At 40.3% G+C, this 14,572-nt stretch overlaps 1 protein-coding gene across 1 annotated transcript; it reads right to left on the bottom strand.

The window, feature by feature from the left end:
• Positions 1-2,612: 2,612 nt before the first annotated feature.
• On the bottom strand, positions 2,613-14,325 carry mecp2 (methyl CpG binding protein 2). The gene is made up of 3 exons (XM_016503948.1): positions 14,202-14,325; positions 7,353-7,721; positions 2,613-5,943 (listed from the first exon to the last, which is right to left on the bottom strand). Exons 1-3 carry the CDS (start codon positions 14,231-14,233, stop codon positions 4,731-4,733), a joined length of 1,614 nt encoding a protein of 537 aa, XP_016359434.1. The 5' UTR covers positions 14,234-14,325; the 3' UTR covers positions 2,613-4,730.
• Positions 14,326-14,572: the final 247 nt, after the last annotated feature.

Here is a 14,572-nt window from a genome sequence, read left to right as displayed (position 1 = left end):
AAAACATCAAAATCCTATAGCTTTTTACATCGTCAATATTGCCCAAGTACATCTCCCTAATATTATGCTTTTTTTTTTTCTCAATTAAGAAAATAAAGCAAGGCAAACATATTCTTGATCTCTATAAATCCTTAATACATCCATAGCACTGAATACCAACAAGAGGCAAACACAGGACTCGGAATAAAAATACAACTACAGTATAAAGATAAATTCTATTACTGAAACTTCAAGGCACAAAACTATGTTAAATAGACCATGAACTTTCTACCACGGTGGAACTGGAATCTATTTCTTATAGTTTAACTTCGGTTTCATTTGACTTGAAATTGTCCTCCTTGCACGATTCAAAGTGCTGCATTTTAGTCGTAAAGGTACATTTCTTTTACTTCAGTCCTACTGTTACACAAATCAGAGACATACTAAAGGAGAAAACTCATATCCGATCTGCTGGGTATACTATCGCACTATTGCTATGAAGATAAAACGGTCTATTTCCAAAGTTGGATTCATAATTGGAAAAAACAAAAAAATTACTACTAATAAAAATAAATCTAGCACAGAAATCTACAAATGACTCTAGCCACTACAAGGAGTGGCGTCTGAAGCCCAAACTCAGCTACCATCAGTTAAATCAAACAATACTTCAATTAAACAAATCTGTTCATATTAAACAGACCAAAGTGCACAACCTTCATTAAACAGAACACATTCAGTTTTTTATACCTCATTAAATCCTTCGGATTCGGTTGGTGTGGTTGGGCTCAGCTCATCTTTATATATAATAGTAAAGGGCAAGCAATGTCCTATCTTCTAATGGCAATCATGCATATTGATACATGTTCACGTACATAGCATGTATTTTTGGCTACAGGGACACAAGGACATTCCAAAGCATATTTCAGTGCCAGAGGCACAAATAACCCAAACAAAGAAGGAAATCAAACAAACCAACATATATAAATAATAAAAGTATTCTTCTTATTGTCTTTACCCATTTGTAGGGCTCCATTTTTGTCAGTGGGCTTTGAGCGCTACAAAAGGCAAGAAGTTCTTAACAATACATTATTTCTAGGTGGACACAAACGCCCAGCTGATGTAAAAAAAGAAAAATGAACAACCCTAGTTACAACACACACACCAGTGCACGTTCTACCTATGAAAAATGACCAAATAAAATCCAAGCATTTGAGTAAAGTCACCTTCCACGTTGCTTCATTGGGATAAAGGTGTTTCTTTAGAATCAAAGGTCACTTCTACCACCTTAGTAAGTCTCCCAAAATAAAGGCACTACCCTTTCTGTTTCAGCCAGACTGATGCAGCTTGTGAGTCGTAACTTCAATTCATGTCTGGAGGTTTCGTTCCTTCGCTACTGTTCTGAACCTGTAACTGAGAAATGTGCTTGCCGAGGAATCCATTCGTCTACCTCCGATCTCCCGCCCGAGTTTAATCAGACCAGGGAGACGTTCACCGCAGACAGGACAAAACGTCAGCCGCCGGTTATAAGTGAGCGCTCGAACTCTGCCGAGGACAGAGGGTGAGCCGGTGGTGTTTGACTTTAACACTTAAAGTCTCCTGTTTGACCTCAAGCAATTAACTGAGTTTGCCTTTGCAGCGAGGACCAGACCGTGCGTTCGTCTGACTTAAAAATCCATTTCCTCCATCTGCTTTTGACTACTTGAAATGATTACATAGCCCTTGTTCGGAGCGGAAACCTCTTCCCCGTGAGGGTCGAGGGAGCGGGAGGCTGGAGGAAGAGAATGGAGATGCTTTCAATCTTAATAAGACTTGAGGGGGAAAATAAATATGCAATGTTCCTTGTGATTGTCGATCGTAATTTAATCTACACATTTAGCGACAAAACATTTTTTATATTTAAGATTCCAGATAACGAGTCTACTCTGAAACACACTTGGGGGAAAAAGGACCGGTAAGTTCTCTCTCTCCAATCTGAACCCCTAAATGACAGCAAGTATCAAAAACAACACCCTACTGTAGATGAACTACCAGACGAAAAGATTTAACAAGTGCTGAGCGTTGACTGATTAAGGTTTAGTTGTACACATTTTTCTGCATTTATGTCAGTGACGATGCACATCCATCACCCAAGCCACAATAACCGTGAATGTATAAGATTTCATACACAAACAAACCTGTACACAATACTTTGAGGGGAAAAAAAAGAGCAGCAACTCTCACTCAAAACAGCAATTGCAATATCTAGAATACAAAATTATAATCTGTGATGACATCAGATAATAATTGGTTTTATACATAACTGAAATGGTATGGTTTGTTTGCTTTGGATTTAATGTTATGTCTATATATATGTCTATACATGTCTAATGTATATATACTGTATATATATATATATATTTTTTTTTTTCTATTAGATTGGACAAGCACACAGAGTTGCATGTAACAGTCAAACATCAGGACATTTACTAACTGCCTTTGTCATCTCATTACTGGCCATAAATATGTGATCTCATATACTTTAAGTTAGAGATGTGGTACTTGGACTCGGACGGCAATTATGAATGAACTCAGACTTGGATGCATTTGGGTGGAACTTGACACGGATTATGACATTTCAGATTTTTTTTTACTGAGTACAGTCGAATCCACGTCATGCGTAACATGATAGATAAAAATAAGTAACAACATAAAATTAAGATGACAAGACATTAAAAACTGTTTCCCACTCAAATTCAATTGACTAAGGACTTTGACTCGCCTCGGACCTGACCCATCACTATTATTAGTGAAATGTAGCCTTTATGCATGACAATTTGGTAAATATGGGGTATTTTTACAGAAAAAGCAAATCTAAACAAAACAATGGCTCTTTATAACGACACTGAACATGCATTCTATTCTAACACACATCTGAAGAAAATTACAACCTCCAGACATGAAACAGAAGTCTGTGCAAGGCTAACCAGAAAAACATATGCAAATAAATGGGTAGGCTTCTCACAATTGCAATATTTGATTCTGTGAAGGTGCTTTTAAAGTAAGGTGCAATTCATCTAGAAGAAGAAACAAAAATGAAACAGAAAAAGTGCTGTAAAGTTTCTGTAAAATCCTAATCAATTTTACATAATCAACAAAGAAGAACTTCCTCAGTTTTGGTTCAGAATTTCCTTAGGATTACATTTCATCCCAAAGGAACAATCAAATTAATTACTAAGACATCTTTAGTATGTCCAATCTCTAACAACTTCATGCACGGAGCCGTGATTTGGTGTCCTCCTTTCTGATTGCAACTGTTCTCTGTCATTTTGAAAAAGTAGGCTTTAGAAAACTAATAGGACTATTCATGATTGCATGGTCTTGTACAAAGTATGCAAGTTTTTCTTTCATTTGTTGCCAAGTAATGTTTCATTATACTCATAATTCAAAATATTTACGTATCTATAACGTTTGACCCTCATCGTTAGTGCTGAACCTGGCTTTATGTACAAGAAAGACAATGTCGGAGTACTGTAATAAATAGCACGCAAAGCACGCAAACATCAGCAACCCATGCATTTGACACGGCTACAGCCTGACAAGACATTATATAAATATAGCCATCTATTAACTTTCCCATCAGAATAGTTTTTAGAACAGCAGCTCTATGGCATTAGTCTATAACCACACACACACACAATAAAACCAAAAGCTACATCATTTGAAACGGTATGCTTTTTTTTTTGTTAGGGATTTGTGTCGCAAGAACACAAGGCCACTCTTTAAATTGTACTTCATGGAAAAAAAGCAGGTAAACATAACACATTCCTTTTTCCGTATTCTTTTACGCAAGTTGACATCTACTCCAGATGCTACACTGGACTGTGCTTTCAATATTCCCTAACAAACACATTTGTGCTTTATCTTCCCCACCGGAGAAAATGAAAAATAGAGCTTTTCGCTCTAGTCGCATTTTCTCAGGCACAGCCGAAACAGGTGATTAAGTTAACTGAACTACTGATAATTAATAGACACGTGCGCTTAAAAGACCAACAACTCAAAGGAAATACTACTTCCAAATTCAATTGATCTTTACAGGTCAACAGGCTGGAAATATCAGCTTGGCACGAACCCACAACTAGGAAGTTCTTTTCTGTCGGAGTTAAGCTAGCGTCTTATTTCAAAGGTGAGGATGCTGCAACAGCTGCGTCCGACTCAAATGGAAAAGGTGGAGATCGGAAATGTGGCCCTATTTTCTTCAGCTTGCCGTCAGACTTGCCCATTCGTTTTAGACACAAAAGGAAGAACACACTGATAGTACACCTTTTTGCTAGGGTTGAGATGACATGACTAGGAGGCATTTTAGTACTTTCGAGAGCATTTTTGATCGGAAAGTTTCGCTTTACGACAACTATGGCGTGTGACTTGTGCATCCATTACCACTTGAGTGTGTTTCTACTTCCTACAAGCTCCGACAAAGGAATAACTGGTTTAGGTGAGTGCTAAGATATACTAATACAAAGATATAGTGGGAAATAAAAGGAAACCATAAAGAAAAAGTTTAGCAGAGAATTCATCCGGAAGCAAAGAGAATGATCGCCCCGCGTCCAACCCACAGAGAGAACGAGACACAACAGCTGCCTTTAAGTACGTTTACATTTTTTTTTCCTTTTTCTTTTTTTCCTCAGTAAAAAAGAACGAAAAATCACTCGTCTCGCCACGACCGCCTCCGACTCTTCGCACGCAAAGCCGCTGCCAATCAGTCACTTAGTCAGTCAGCTCACTGGCTCGCTCACTGGTGTCCGGGACTCGACCGTTTCCTCTCGGCTCGGCCTCGGAACGGCGGAGGGAGGAACAATGTCTCTCAGCTCCTTGCCATCCCCCGTCACAGTCGTCTGCTGCCCTCTCAGGTCAGAGGAGGCCATCTTGCTTGCGTTCTGAGCGTCCCTGCTCGAGGAGCTATCAGTTCTCGCTTCCTCCCTGCAGGCCACATGTTCCGCTTTGGGCCTGGAGGTGCTCAAGTCTTGGGGTTCATTTTCCGTGGTCGCAGGCGGCCCCCCTTGCGTGGAGTGACCCAGGGAGAGCTGGTGAGCCTGCGGAGTGTAGGTGGAGGGCGGCATGGCCTGCAGATGGTGGTGGTGATGATGGTGGTGGTGTTTAAAGTGCTGCCCTCGCTGATCTCTCTTCTTGTGACTCTTCGGTCCGCTGCCGCTGGTTGCCGTCCCGCTGCTGCTGCTGCCGTTTCCCGGATCCGTGGATGCCTCTTTGTGCTTCCGGCCGGGATGCTTGTGAGACTTCTGTCCCGTTTCTACCTCCTCCCCTGTAGGGGTCACAGTTGATGCAGTCAGTCGTTTTGCTATCCCCGGTGCGAACGTCTCCGTCGTGGAAGCGGTTGATCCTTCCAACCCCTCTAAAGTCTCTCGAGTTTTGCGTTTCTTGATGGGAAGCGCCCTCTCCTGAACAGGCTTTACGGAAGACTCCTTCTGAGCTTTTTTCTTGGCCTCGGCGGTGAGGATGGCTGCGGCGGCGTACGCGGCGGCTGAGCCTGTCCCCACCGCCGATTGCGAAGCGGCTGCTGGCTTGCGGCCACGTTTTTTGGGCATGCTTGGCAGTTCCTGTTCAGATCTCCGCTTGCGGCCTCGGCGCACTTTGGCAACTGGCGCTTGCCCCACTGGAGCCCCTGGTTCAGTTTTGGGGGCCACAAAGGGCATCTTTACGAGGAGTTTTCCTGGACTCTTTTCTACGACACGCTTTACAGCCACCCCTTCCGTGGCCTGCCGTACCTTGCCACTGCCTTTTGGCCGACCCCTCCCGCGACCGGAGGGTTTGACCACTTTAGGCTTCTTTGGCGGTCTCTTTTCTCTGCGAGAGGGGCTCCCGCGGCCCGTGACTGTGAAGTCAAAGTCATTAGGATCTGTGGTGGTATCGCCCACCTTTTGGAAGTACGCCATGAGCTCCACTTTGGAACGGAAGGCTTTCCCTTCTGGGCTGAAAAAAACAAAAACAATATATTTTGTAGTATACAAATTGATGACTGTAATTTTAAGAAAATAATTTGAGAGTTTGAATAAGTTTATGTGCACTAAATTTTAATTTTTAAATCAAATATGAGTATTTTCTTGAATTCCACTTCTTATTAAACACCCTCTAATAAAATGAAATAAAGGGAAAAAATCCATTATGGGAAGTAAAAAACACAAACCCGTAGTCCAAATACAAATATTTTCTTTGATTTCACATTTATTTTTATTAAGCACCTTTTAATAAGAATAAAATTCAATCAAAGAAAGAAAAAAAAAACATTGGGACCCATGACACATCGGTCAGTGTTGAACAGCATGCACCCCTATTCATTTTGTTTTTTGTCAAATTGTTTGGCAGAACAATACACTTAATAACACTGAATTATTTAGCCATACAACAAATCATATAAATCAATCCACATTCGGCTCGAAAACACAAATCTCTGTGACCCCGACCAGTGTAATGCACAACTCTCTCTCTATACTTGTAATTTATATTTATTGAACAACCACTGACTTGTTATATCATGCTTCAAATGCTGCTGGGACCTGTTACACAAGCTCGTCTTACACTGGAAGTGACACGCAACCTTAGACAAATCAGCCATGAATCTGTGATTAAAAGGCTGTTCATATCAAGAATGATAACAAGCATCCACACCAGCACACAACAACGCTGTTTATTATAAGCACATGCTGCATTTATGTCGTCTGCCACTTTAAATGCTTGAGCCCTGTAAAGCAGAATGGATTCTGATTGGCTGTCTATGTTTTTATCATTCATTAGCTGGAAAAAAATCATTTTGGAAATGATTCCAACTATATTGATCCTCTGTGCTGTTATCATTAAAGTTGTAGCTCTGGTGTGGACTTTGCCATTCTTTTAAATTTAGAATGATTATTAAAACTGCATCTTTATCGATGAAAACGGACCTTCAGACTTCAATGATAATAAAATGGGAAAGCTTCTAACTCAAAACATCACTATAAAACTGACTTTGTATGGGCCGAAACAATTTCACATGTTAAAACTGCATATATAAATATGGTGTGGAATAAAAGATGATTTAAATTTGTAGGCCAGAAACCAAAAACATCATAAATAATTCATGATATATGTAAACATATGTAAACGAGGAATATAGCATATTAAATGAGGGCCTAACTGGTACTTCCAGTGTTAGCAGGTTTAGTTTTGTTGCGAAGCAGCATGCCGTCCCTTTTAATTAGAAGTCAATGACTCTTCAAACACAATAACCTAACTTTCATAATGACTGATTTGTTGCATGTGTGTTATTTGGACGCAGCATTACGAAACGAATATCATCTCAGTCGCTCTCAAAAAAGCACTAACTTCCAGCAATTTGCACTAACTTGATCAGGTAGACATCAAATTTTCCAGCGGATCGCCCCGACTTGCGCTGTTTCAGCTTGCGCGTCCAACCTTGAGGCAGTGAAGGGTCATCATACAGTGGGCCTCTGTCCCGAATGATGGAACGCCGCTGCTTGGCCGATGCGGAAGATTCTGGAGCGCTGAGAGCAGCTCCAACTTCAGGGTCAGTGGGTTCAGACTTCCCTGCCTCTGTCTGTTGTCCAACATCCCCCTGCGTAAGGAGGGGCGGGGGTGGAGGAACGGACACTGTGGCCTCGAGTTTTTCCACATCTTGCCGTTCCCTTTTGTTTTTCTTCTGCTTCTGCGTCTTGTCTTTTGAGCCCTCCTGGTCTTCATTCTTGTCCACACCTCTGCTGACAACACAAGAAATAAGTGGCACACTGAGACAGGATGACAGTCTTATGGGTCCGTATTCAAGTCAACCATTTGTCTAAATGTCTATGAAGTATGTTTTAAACTGAACAGAAGTGCTGCGCTTGCACATTTGCCATCATAAATTCAATATTTTGGCATCAAAGCATGCTCATTTTCAGATCACACAAGCTCTGTTAAATGCCACCAATGAGCAGGCGAGATGTGGCCCGAATTTGAAGTGTTAGCATAAAACTCAGTTAACCGAATAAACTGATGCAATTCGCATCTTAACATCTTTAGGCGTCATGTGAAACCTGATTCTAGGATGTATCTATTTCGTAACTTCAGGAGAAACACGTTCAATTTGATTTCTACTCTTGCTTACAGACACACGGAAACCACCCTAGAGGTGTCGAGACGCCCGTGTCAAGCAAAACCTTGACGTGGAGGTTGAATCATTGTGTCTTCAGAGAACGGAGGAATTTCCCGCTTGTCTGTGGCTTGTCCCTCTAGGCCAGTGTTTCCCAACCGGGGTGCCGTGTAAAAAAATCCTTTTTTAATATTTTTAAATTGCTAAAATGTTCAAAAAAGCATTTATTATATAATATCCATTTCTGATGTCGCCAATAATTAGAGATGCACCGAAATTTCGGCTGCCGAAAATTAGTTCACCGCTCAGGTTTCACTTTCACGTGGTGTGACGCTCTGCGTGTTATCCCGCTCTATGCGTGTGCGCTCCGCTCAGTTGCTCCACTCATATACCGTTCATGCGAATCGGAACAGCAAAGTCCACTCAAAAATTGAGCCGACAGGAAACATCGATGTAGTACAGTATTGTTTCTGTCTGCAATTAAAATTTATTTAATTCAAAGGCCTGTCGTTATTTTTTATTTGTGCTATCATTATTAATTTCTTTATTTGTTCTTATTTTATTACTGACTGCTTACTTGTCATTTTTTATTCAATTCAAAGTTTGAAATCAAGCTATCTCGTGCTACTGCACCAAAATTACCCCAATGTAAAATAAAAAAAAAACACTGAGTGAGCAAAAATATGTGAGATAGCTAGTTATAATGGTAATTAAATAATGTTTACATATGTATAAAAGCCTACATTAAAATCTGTCATATAAATTGGTCTCTTCATTAGAAATTAGCATACTGATTGCCACCATTGATGGACAAATTTTTTTAATAATATTAAAAATATCTGTATGACATTATATTCTGCAGTTCTTCCGTTGTACCGAATATCTATACTTTTCAAATTATCACATCGAAGTTAGAAATTCAAATATTGTAACAATTTATTTTGTAGGGTGCCACAAGTTTGTTAAAATTTCCAAGGGGTGCCGCGACTAAAAAAAGGTTGGGAAACACTGCTCTAGGCGACAGCAAACTCTTTGTCATTTTTACACAATGATCAACTTAATTTGCCTTAAACTTAATTGGCAGATTACTCTAAACATATGTTGTTGTCATCGTAACCACATGGTGGTCACAATATTTTGTCCATAAAAACATCAGATCACAATGAAACAAATATATTGTGAACTTCATTTCCATATCTACAGCAAAGAAAGAAAGGGAAAAATAACTAACCAAAACATGCTGCCTACTTATTTTGAACTTTTTCTTCAGTCGTTTCTAACTGTAACAGATCCCACATGTTTTAAGCTCAAATGCTGTCACTTTCGATGACAGAACAGTGTTGAACTTCAGAAGGAAAACTCAGGTGATGAACACATCCACAAAGTTTACCAGGTACATAAAGCTGAAACAAATAGTTACTTTGTTCTTTTATGTTACACTCACTTTAACAATGACTAACAGTCTGCAAAAATAGTTGCTGACATGTTTCAGTACATCAACAAGAGTCACCACACCTCCGAAACAGAAGATTAAAACAGAAAGTTAAAAACAAACATTCATTAGACGTATTCAATTTTAGCACATTATCATGCTATATTGCAAATAAAGGTACATATTTGAATTGCATTTAGCCAATTTATGACTATATATGCTGCACTTAGTATGCACGTGAAGTATAGCTAGAATATTTAATCTGCACTATAAACCGTGAGCTAACAATGTGGAGTAGCATCTCCCACAATGCAATTTCACAGGTTTTAAAGGGGTCATATGATGCGATTTCAAGTTTAAGGCGTAACTTTTATTCTCTCTGTAGTATTGTTGTTGCCGCCGCCATGTCGTGGAGACGCTGTGTGTTTCGTTGCGAAAGCGAAAATACTTTGTTTGGACTTCCAAAAGAGGACACAACTAGAAATCAGTGGTTAAGTTGTATTTACAACACTGTTCCAGAACAGTTCAACCCAAATATTCAGATGTGTGCAGCGCATTTTATGGAGGACTGTTTCCTGGGAGAGTAGACTACAATGCCGGCTGTTCTGACTCACAGCCTGTAAGTACGTTTTCATATTTAAAGAATTTGCCACTGACGATTCAAACGTAAGTTTTGGGCAGTGTAGAGTAGCGCTTGTTGTTTGTCATTTCTCCGATCACAAATGCAGACATGGTTTTATGTTTACGCGGCGCGATGCAACGCAACGCATAAAAAGACAGTATGAGTCATTATAATCCGTAATTATGTCCCCACTGGATGCAACAAATGCCTCGTTTATAATGGGTTTTATTGGTTTTGTTTCGTCGCGCCGGGACACGGCATCACAGTTAGGGTTGCAAAAAAGGTGGAAAATTTCCAGTAAATTTCGGAAATATTCCAGAAATTTAGTAAACTTTCCAGGATTTTTTGGAATATTCCAGGGAATTTTGGTAAGTTTCCAGAAATGTAAGGAAATTTTCCATCCCTTTGCAACCCTAATCACAGTATGGTAAGGGGCGTAACATTTCCGTCACACGTTTGAGTTATTTGGCCAATCACAACGCACTGGATAGCTGGCCAATCCATGAGCTTAAAGACTGTTAAGCGATCATATTATATATGCTTCTGTAGAGGTCAGCGAAAACTTCCTTTTTAAAAGTTGCTTAATATAAATTATTTAATTTAAAATGGTTTCTTTCCAGTGAAATTCCCAGTGAAAAACTATGCTATCCATAATCCTAAAATGAGATGCACACCAAAACATTTATATAGAAATTGAAATCACAGCAAAATAGTTCTGCAGTGACCGCTCACTCTCAAAAAGCATTGCAAATAACATCATCAAGTCTCAAACTACTTAAATCCATATAAATATTCTGCAATGAACATCATTTAGAATTGAATGCTGTTTTGCTTAAAATCAACCAGTTTTAGTTTTCACATTTTTTAAAACAATTGCATCACGGTTCATGGGATGAGTAGTTATATTGAGGTTCTGGCGACTCTGAATAAGATTTAAATGCTTGGTGACACAGAAAAGAGGACTGACACTCTTTAACACTCTTAAAGTAAGTTTAAAAGAATGAACTTTTAGTGTTTTTAACTGATAAACCCAAACAAACTTCCGCAGACTGTGCTACATTCTCAGTGATATTCACTTGACTTCTTGATTTATATCTTTTAAAGAGCAAGTGTCGTGAATATGCATTTCTACAATTACTTTGTTAATAAGTGTAATTTTAGGCAAAACCTGTATCAGTTCATAACTTTAGCAGAACATATATGCCAGTTCTGACATAAAACATTTTTGGGAAGTTCACGTCCTGCAATGTGACTTGCAAAACCTTTTTTTTATATATTTTGCATATATGTATGCAACTTTTATGACCTCATGTTAAATGAGAAACTACATGGAATATTTGCATTTCATCAATATTTGTAAAATGATCCACACTGCAGGACCACCTAAAATGAGTTGAAGACGTATTACGTTATTAAAAGTCCAGTCTCACATGACTTAATATATCGTTTCCCTTATTTACATACATTTTAACTTAATCTTATGCATTCACATTTATTAATTTACTTCTGTATCATGCTCCATGAAATTATTGCTAGGGCAGATACTGTTTGTTAGCCATGGAATAATTTATAGATCTGACCTTAAAGGTGGGGTAAGCGATTTTTCAAAAACGCTTTAGAAAACAGATTCGGGCCCGTAGCAAAACAAACTTGTAGCCAATCAGCAGTAAGGGGAGTGTCTACTCATGAAGTGGAGGAGAGAACGTTCAGTGCACAGCACAGGACATTAGCCGAGCCGAGTGACAGAAAGATAGATGGCGGATAAAAAAACAAAAGAGGAAAACGTCTGCGGAACAAAAGGCGGCAATAAGGCAAGAAGTAGGACCCGTGTAAATATCAGATCAGCTTTCCAGTGCTGGAGAGAACTCAAGGAGCAGAAGGCCTGCGATCGGACGCCGAGGTTGCTTTGTTTCTTCTCGATAGGTGAGTAACACCGTGTCTGTGCCGCAACAGCTAAAGTCTGTCTAGTACACTGGACACGACAAAGCGACCGTTGAAAATCATTTGAAATTTGTGTCAATACGTCATAAATAGAACGCAGCAGCATTTTTTTGTCGGGGATTTGTCATGTCGTGCCGCATCCAGTGTAGGCCATAGATATGTATATATATCTATGATGTAGACAGCATCACTGATTATAATGAGTTCTCGCGCCGCGCCACTCGCATCCGGTGTTGACACGGTGTAACATTGGTTTTGTTTTGTTTCACAGAACTAATCGTTGCCTGGGTTGCGTACGTATGTACGGGGCGGAGCTATCAAAATAGGGGCGAGACCCTTTTTGTGGGTTTGTTTTGGTGATTTCAAATGTCAACATTGGCTACCGGAAATCGATTACCCCACCTTTAAGCATGAACTACCCATTTATGAGATGAACACAAATGAACAACAGCACGTCATAAGTTTTTTTAAGCCACGACTTTGTTGGAGGCAAGTCAATTAAAGAACCTTAATGAAAGCTAATTGGTATTGGTCATAATTACGTTTTTATCGTGAACGTTGACTGTTCAATTTAGTATTAAGTAGGAGGCAGCGAAGGCCTTGAACCTCTGCTGGAAATCAATTAATATGTGCATTAGACAGCTCCTCTTATAAAACCTAATCAAACATGAACAATTATACCATGTTGGACAATCAAGGACCATGTTTAACCATAATGAACAACTGTCTTTGAAAATACATCATAAAACCAGAGACCTTTTGACTCACAATGTCGAAAACTTGCCCCACTGTAAAGTTGTAAATAAAGATTATTAGAGAACGTTTTACAAGAAAAAAAAATCTTTCAGTTTTTCTGCTTTAAAATTTAATGTTTAATTCAGTGTTCCTTGCCATTTTCTTGTAACGTTTTGTCAAAATTTACTAGCAATTTCTGAGTAAAAAATACTTCCAGTACATTTCAAAGCAAGATTTTAGTGACCAAATGAAATTCATAATAAATGTTCAAAATAATAACCTGTTTTGAGTTTGAGAAAATATTCCACGGCTGGCAAACAAAATGTTTCATCTAGCCAGTACCTGCCCTTGCAATGAATTCATGGAGCATGCAACACAGGGAGAAGTTGCACAGGATGCAAGTTGAGCCTTCGAGACCTGTCTGTCACAAGTATGCGCAGAAGACATGAAGCATTGTGTCTTGCATGTCACTCAGTTCGTGCAAATCCTCCTGCGGTCGACCACACACACACATACAGACAAATACGATGCTGCTAGATCTGTTAGCTGGCTACCGGAAGTCAGCTCAACAATATCACCAGCCTGCTCTCACATGGGAGTGCCTTGTGCATTGCTAAAGCAAGCGGAATATCTATATTTCAGTGATGCGAGAAGCACAACAGTGTGTTTTACACCCGGAGTTACATGGTTTGCATGCTGCAGGAGCAAAACGAGCAGCAATAACAACACAGCGACGCACGCAGTGACATAAGGCAGAGAAATAGCACACTGGCCAACTTGCTTGCATATGCAAACTTGGTACCTGATGATGCACAGCTACCTACACAGCACAACAGCTTTGCACTGGACTAAAACGCATCTTAACCTAATTTCTAAGCACTCCGTCGAGCCTTTCCACAACAGGACAGGCAGATATATCTGGAGCAAATCTCATTTCGGTCCCCTTCCTTGTCCTGCAGCACCACAAGCGAGCTAACTTACTTCAGTCCGCTGTTTTTGACAGCTAACGAGCGCTTCGGAATTAAAAAACACAGGAGCGCCGTAATGTTCGCGCGAAAGAGCCGCTAATATCAGCAAAGCAAAACATGTGTGCGTCCAAACCCCCAGGCAGCCCTTCGCTCCAGATTTCAGGAGAGTTTTTACGACACCGGACTAAAGCGTGCCGCACAAAGTGTCCGCTGATCGTGGAAAAAGAGCGGGAGAAATGCGAGTGACGTATCTCAACGCCTTCGCGGGCTAGCGCGGCTAACATCCCCCCCTCAGCCTGCGCCTGCTTGACAAAATATCACAGCGACGATCAAAACCGACGCCATCGCCGCTCGCGACGCCTGACATTGGAATCCCTGACAATGGGTATGGATGCGATTCACACTTACAGTCTCTCCTCTCCGCTCTCTGCGGCGGCCATTTTTATTTAAATAAATAAATTTACAAAAAATCACGCAACATCTTTGTGGGTACCCCTCACCCTCCTCTCCCACTCCCTCTAGCACAACACCATCCTTCGGACGCGAGATCTCGCGAGAGGTGGGAGTGGACGGGAAAGGGGGTAGCGCGTGCATTCTCGCGAGAGCTGACCAGAGAGGGAAACAACGTCCAGGGCGAGGAAAGCCGCATTGCACACCAGAATAATAGTGCCTAACTGTATTATTTCGATCTGCGATAAAGTCCTGTTTCTTTTGGGATAAATCCATGTCAAGTTTTTGAATGTGCTTTCAGATATTTTTGCCTTGTGATAAAAGTGTAG

The sequence above is a fragment of the Sinocyclocheilus anshuiensis genome, unplaced genomic scaffold, assembly GCF_001515605.1.
Source record: "Sinocyclocheilus anshuiensis isolate Anshui unplaced genomic scaffold, SAMN03320099.WGS_v1.1 scaffold258, whole genome shotgun sequence".
Taxonomy (NCBI): Eukaryota; Metazoa; Chordata; class Actinopteri; order Cypriniformes; family Cyprinidae; genus Sinocyclocheilus; species Sinocyclocheilus anshuiensis.
The sequence above is the reverse complement of the archived record's forward strand: the minus strand, read 5'-3'. Positions and strand labels throughout refer to the sequence as shown.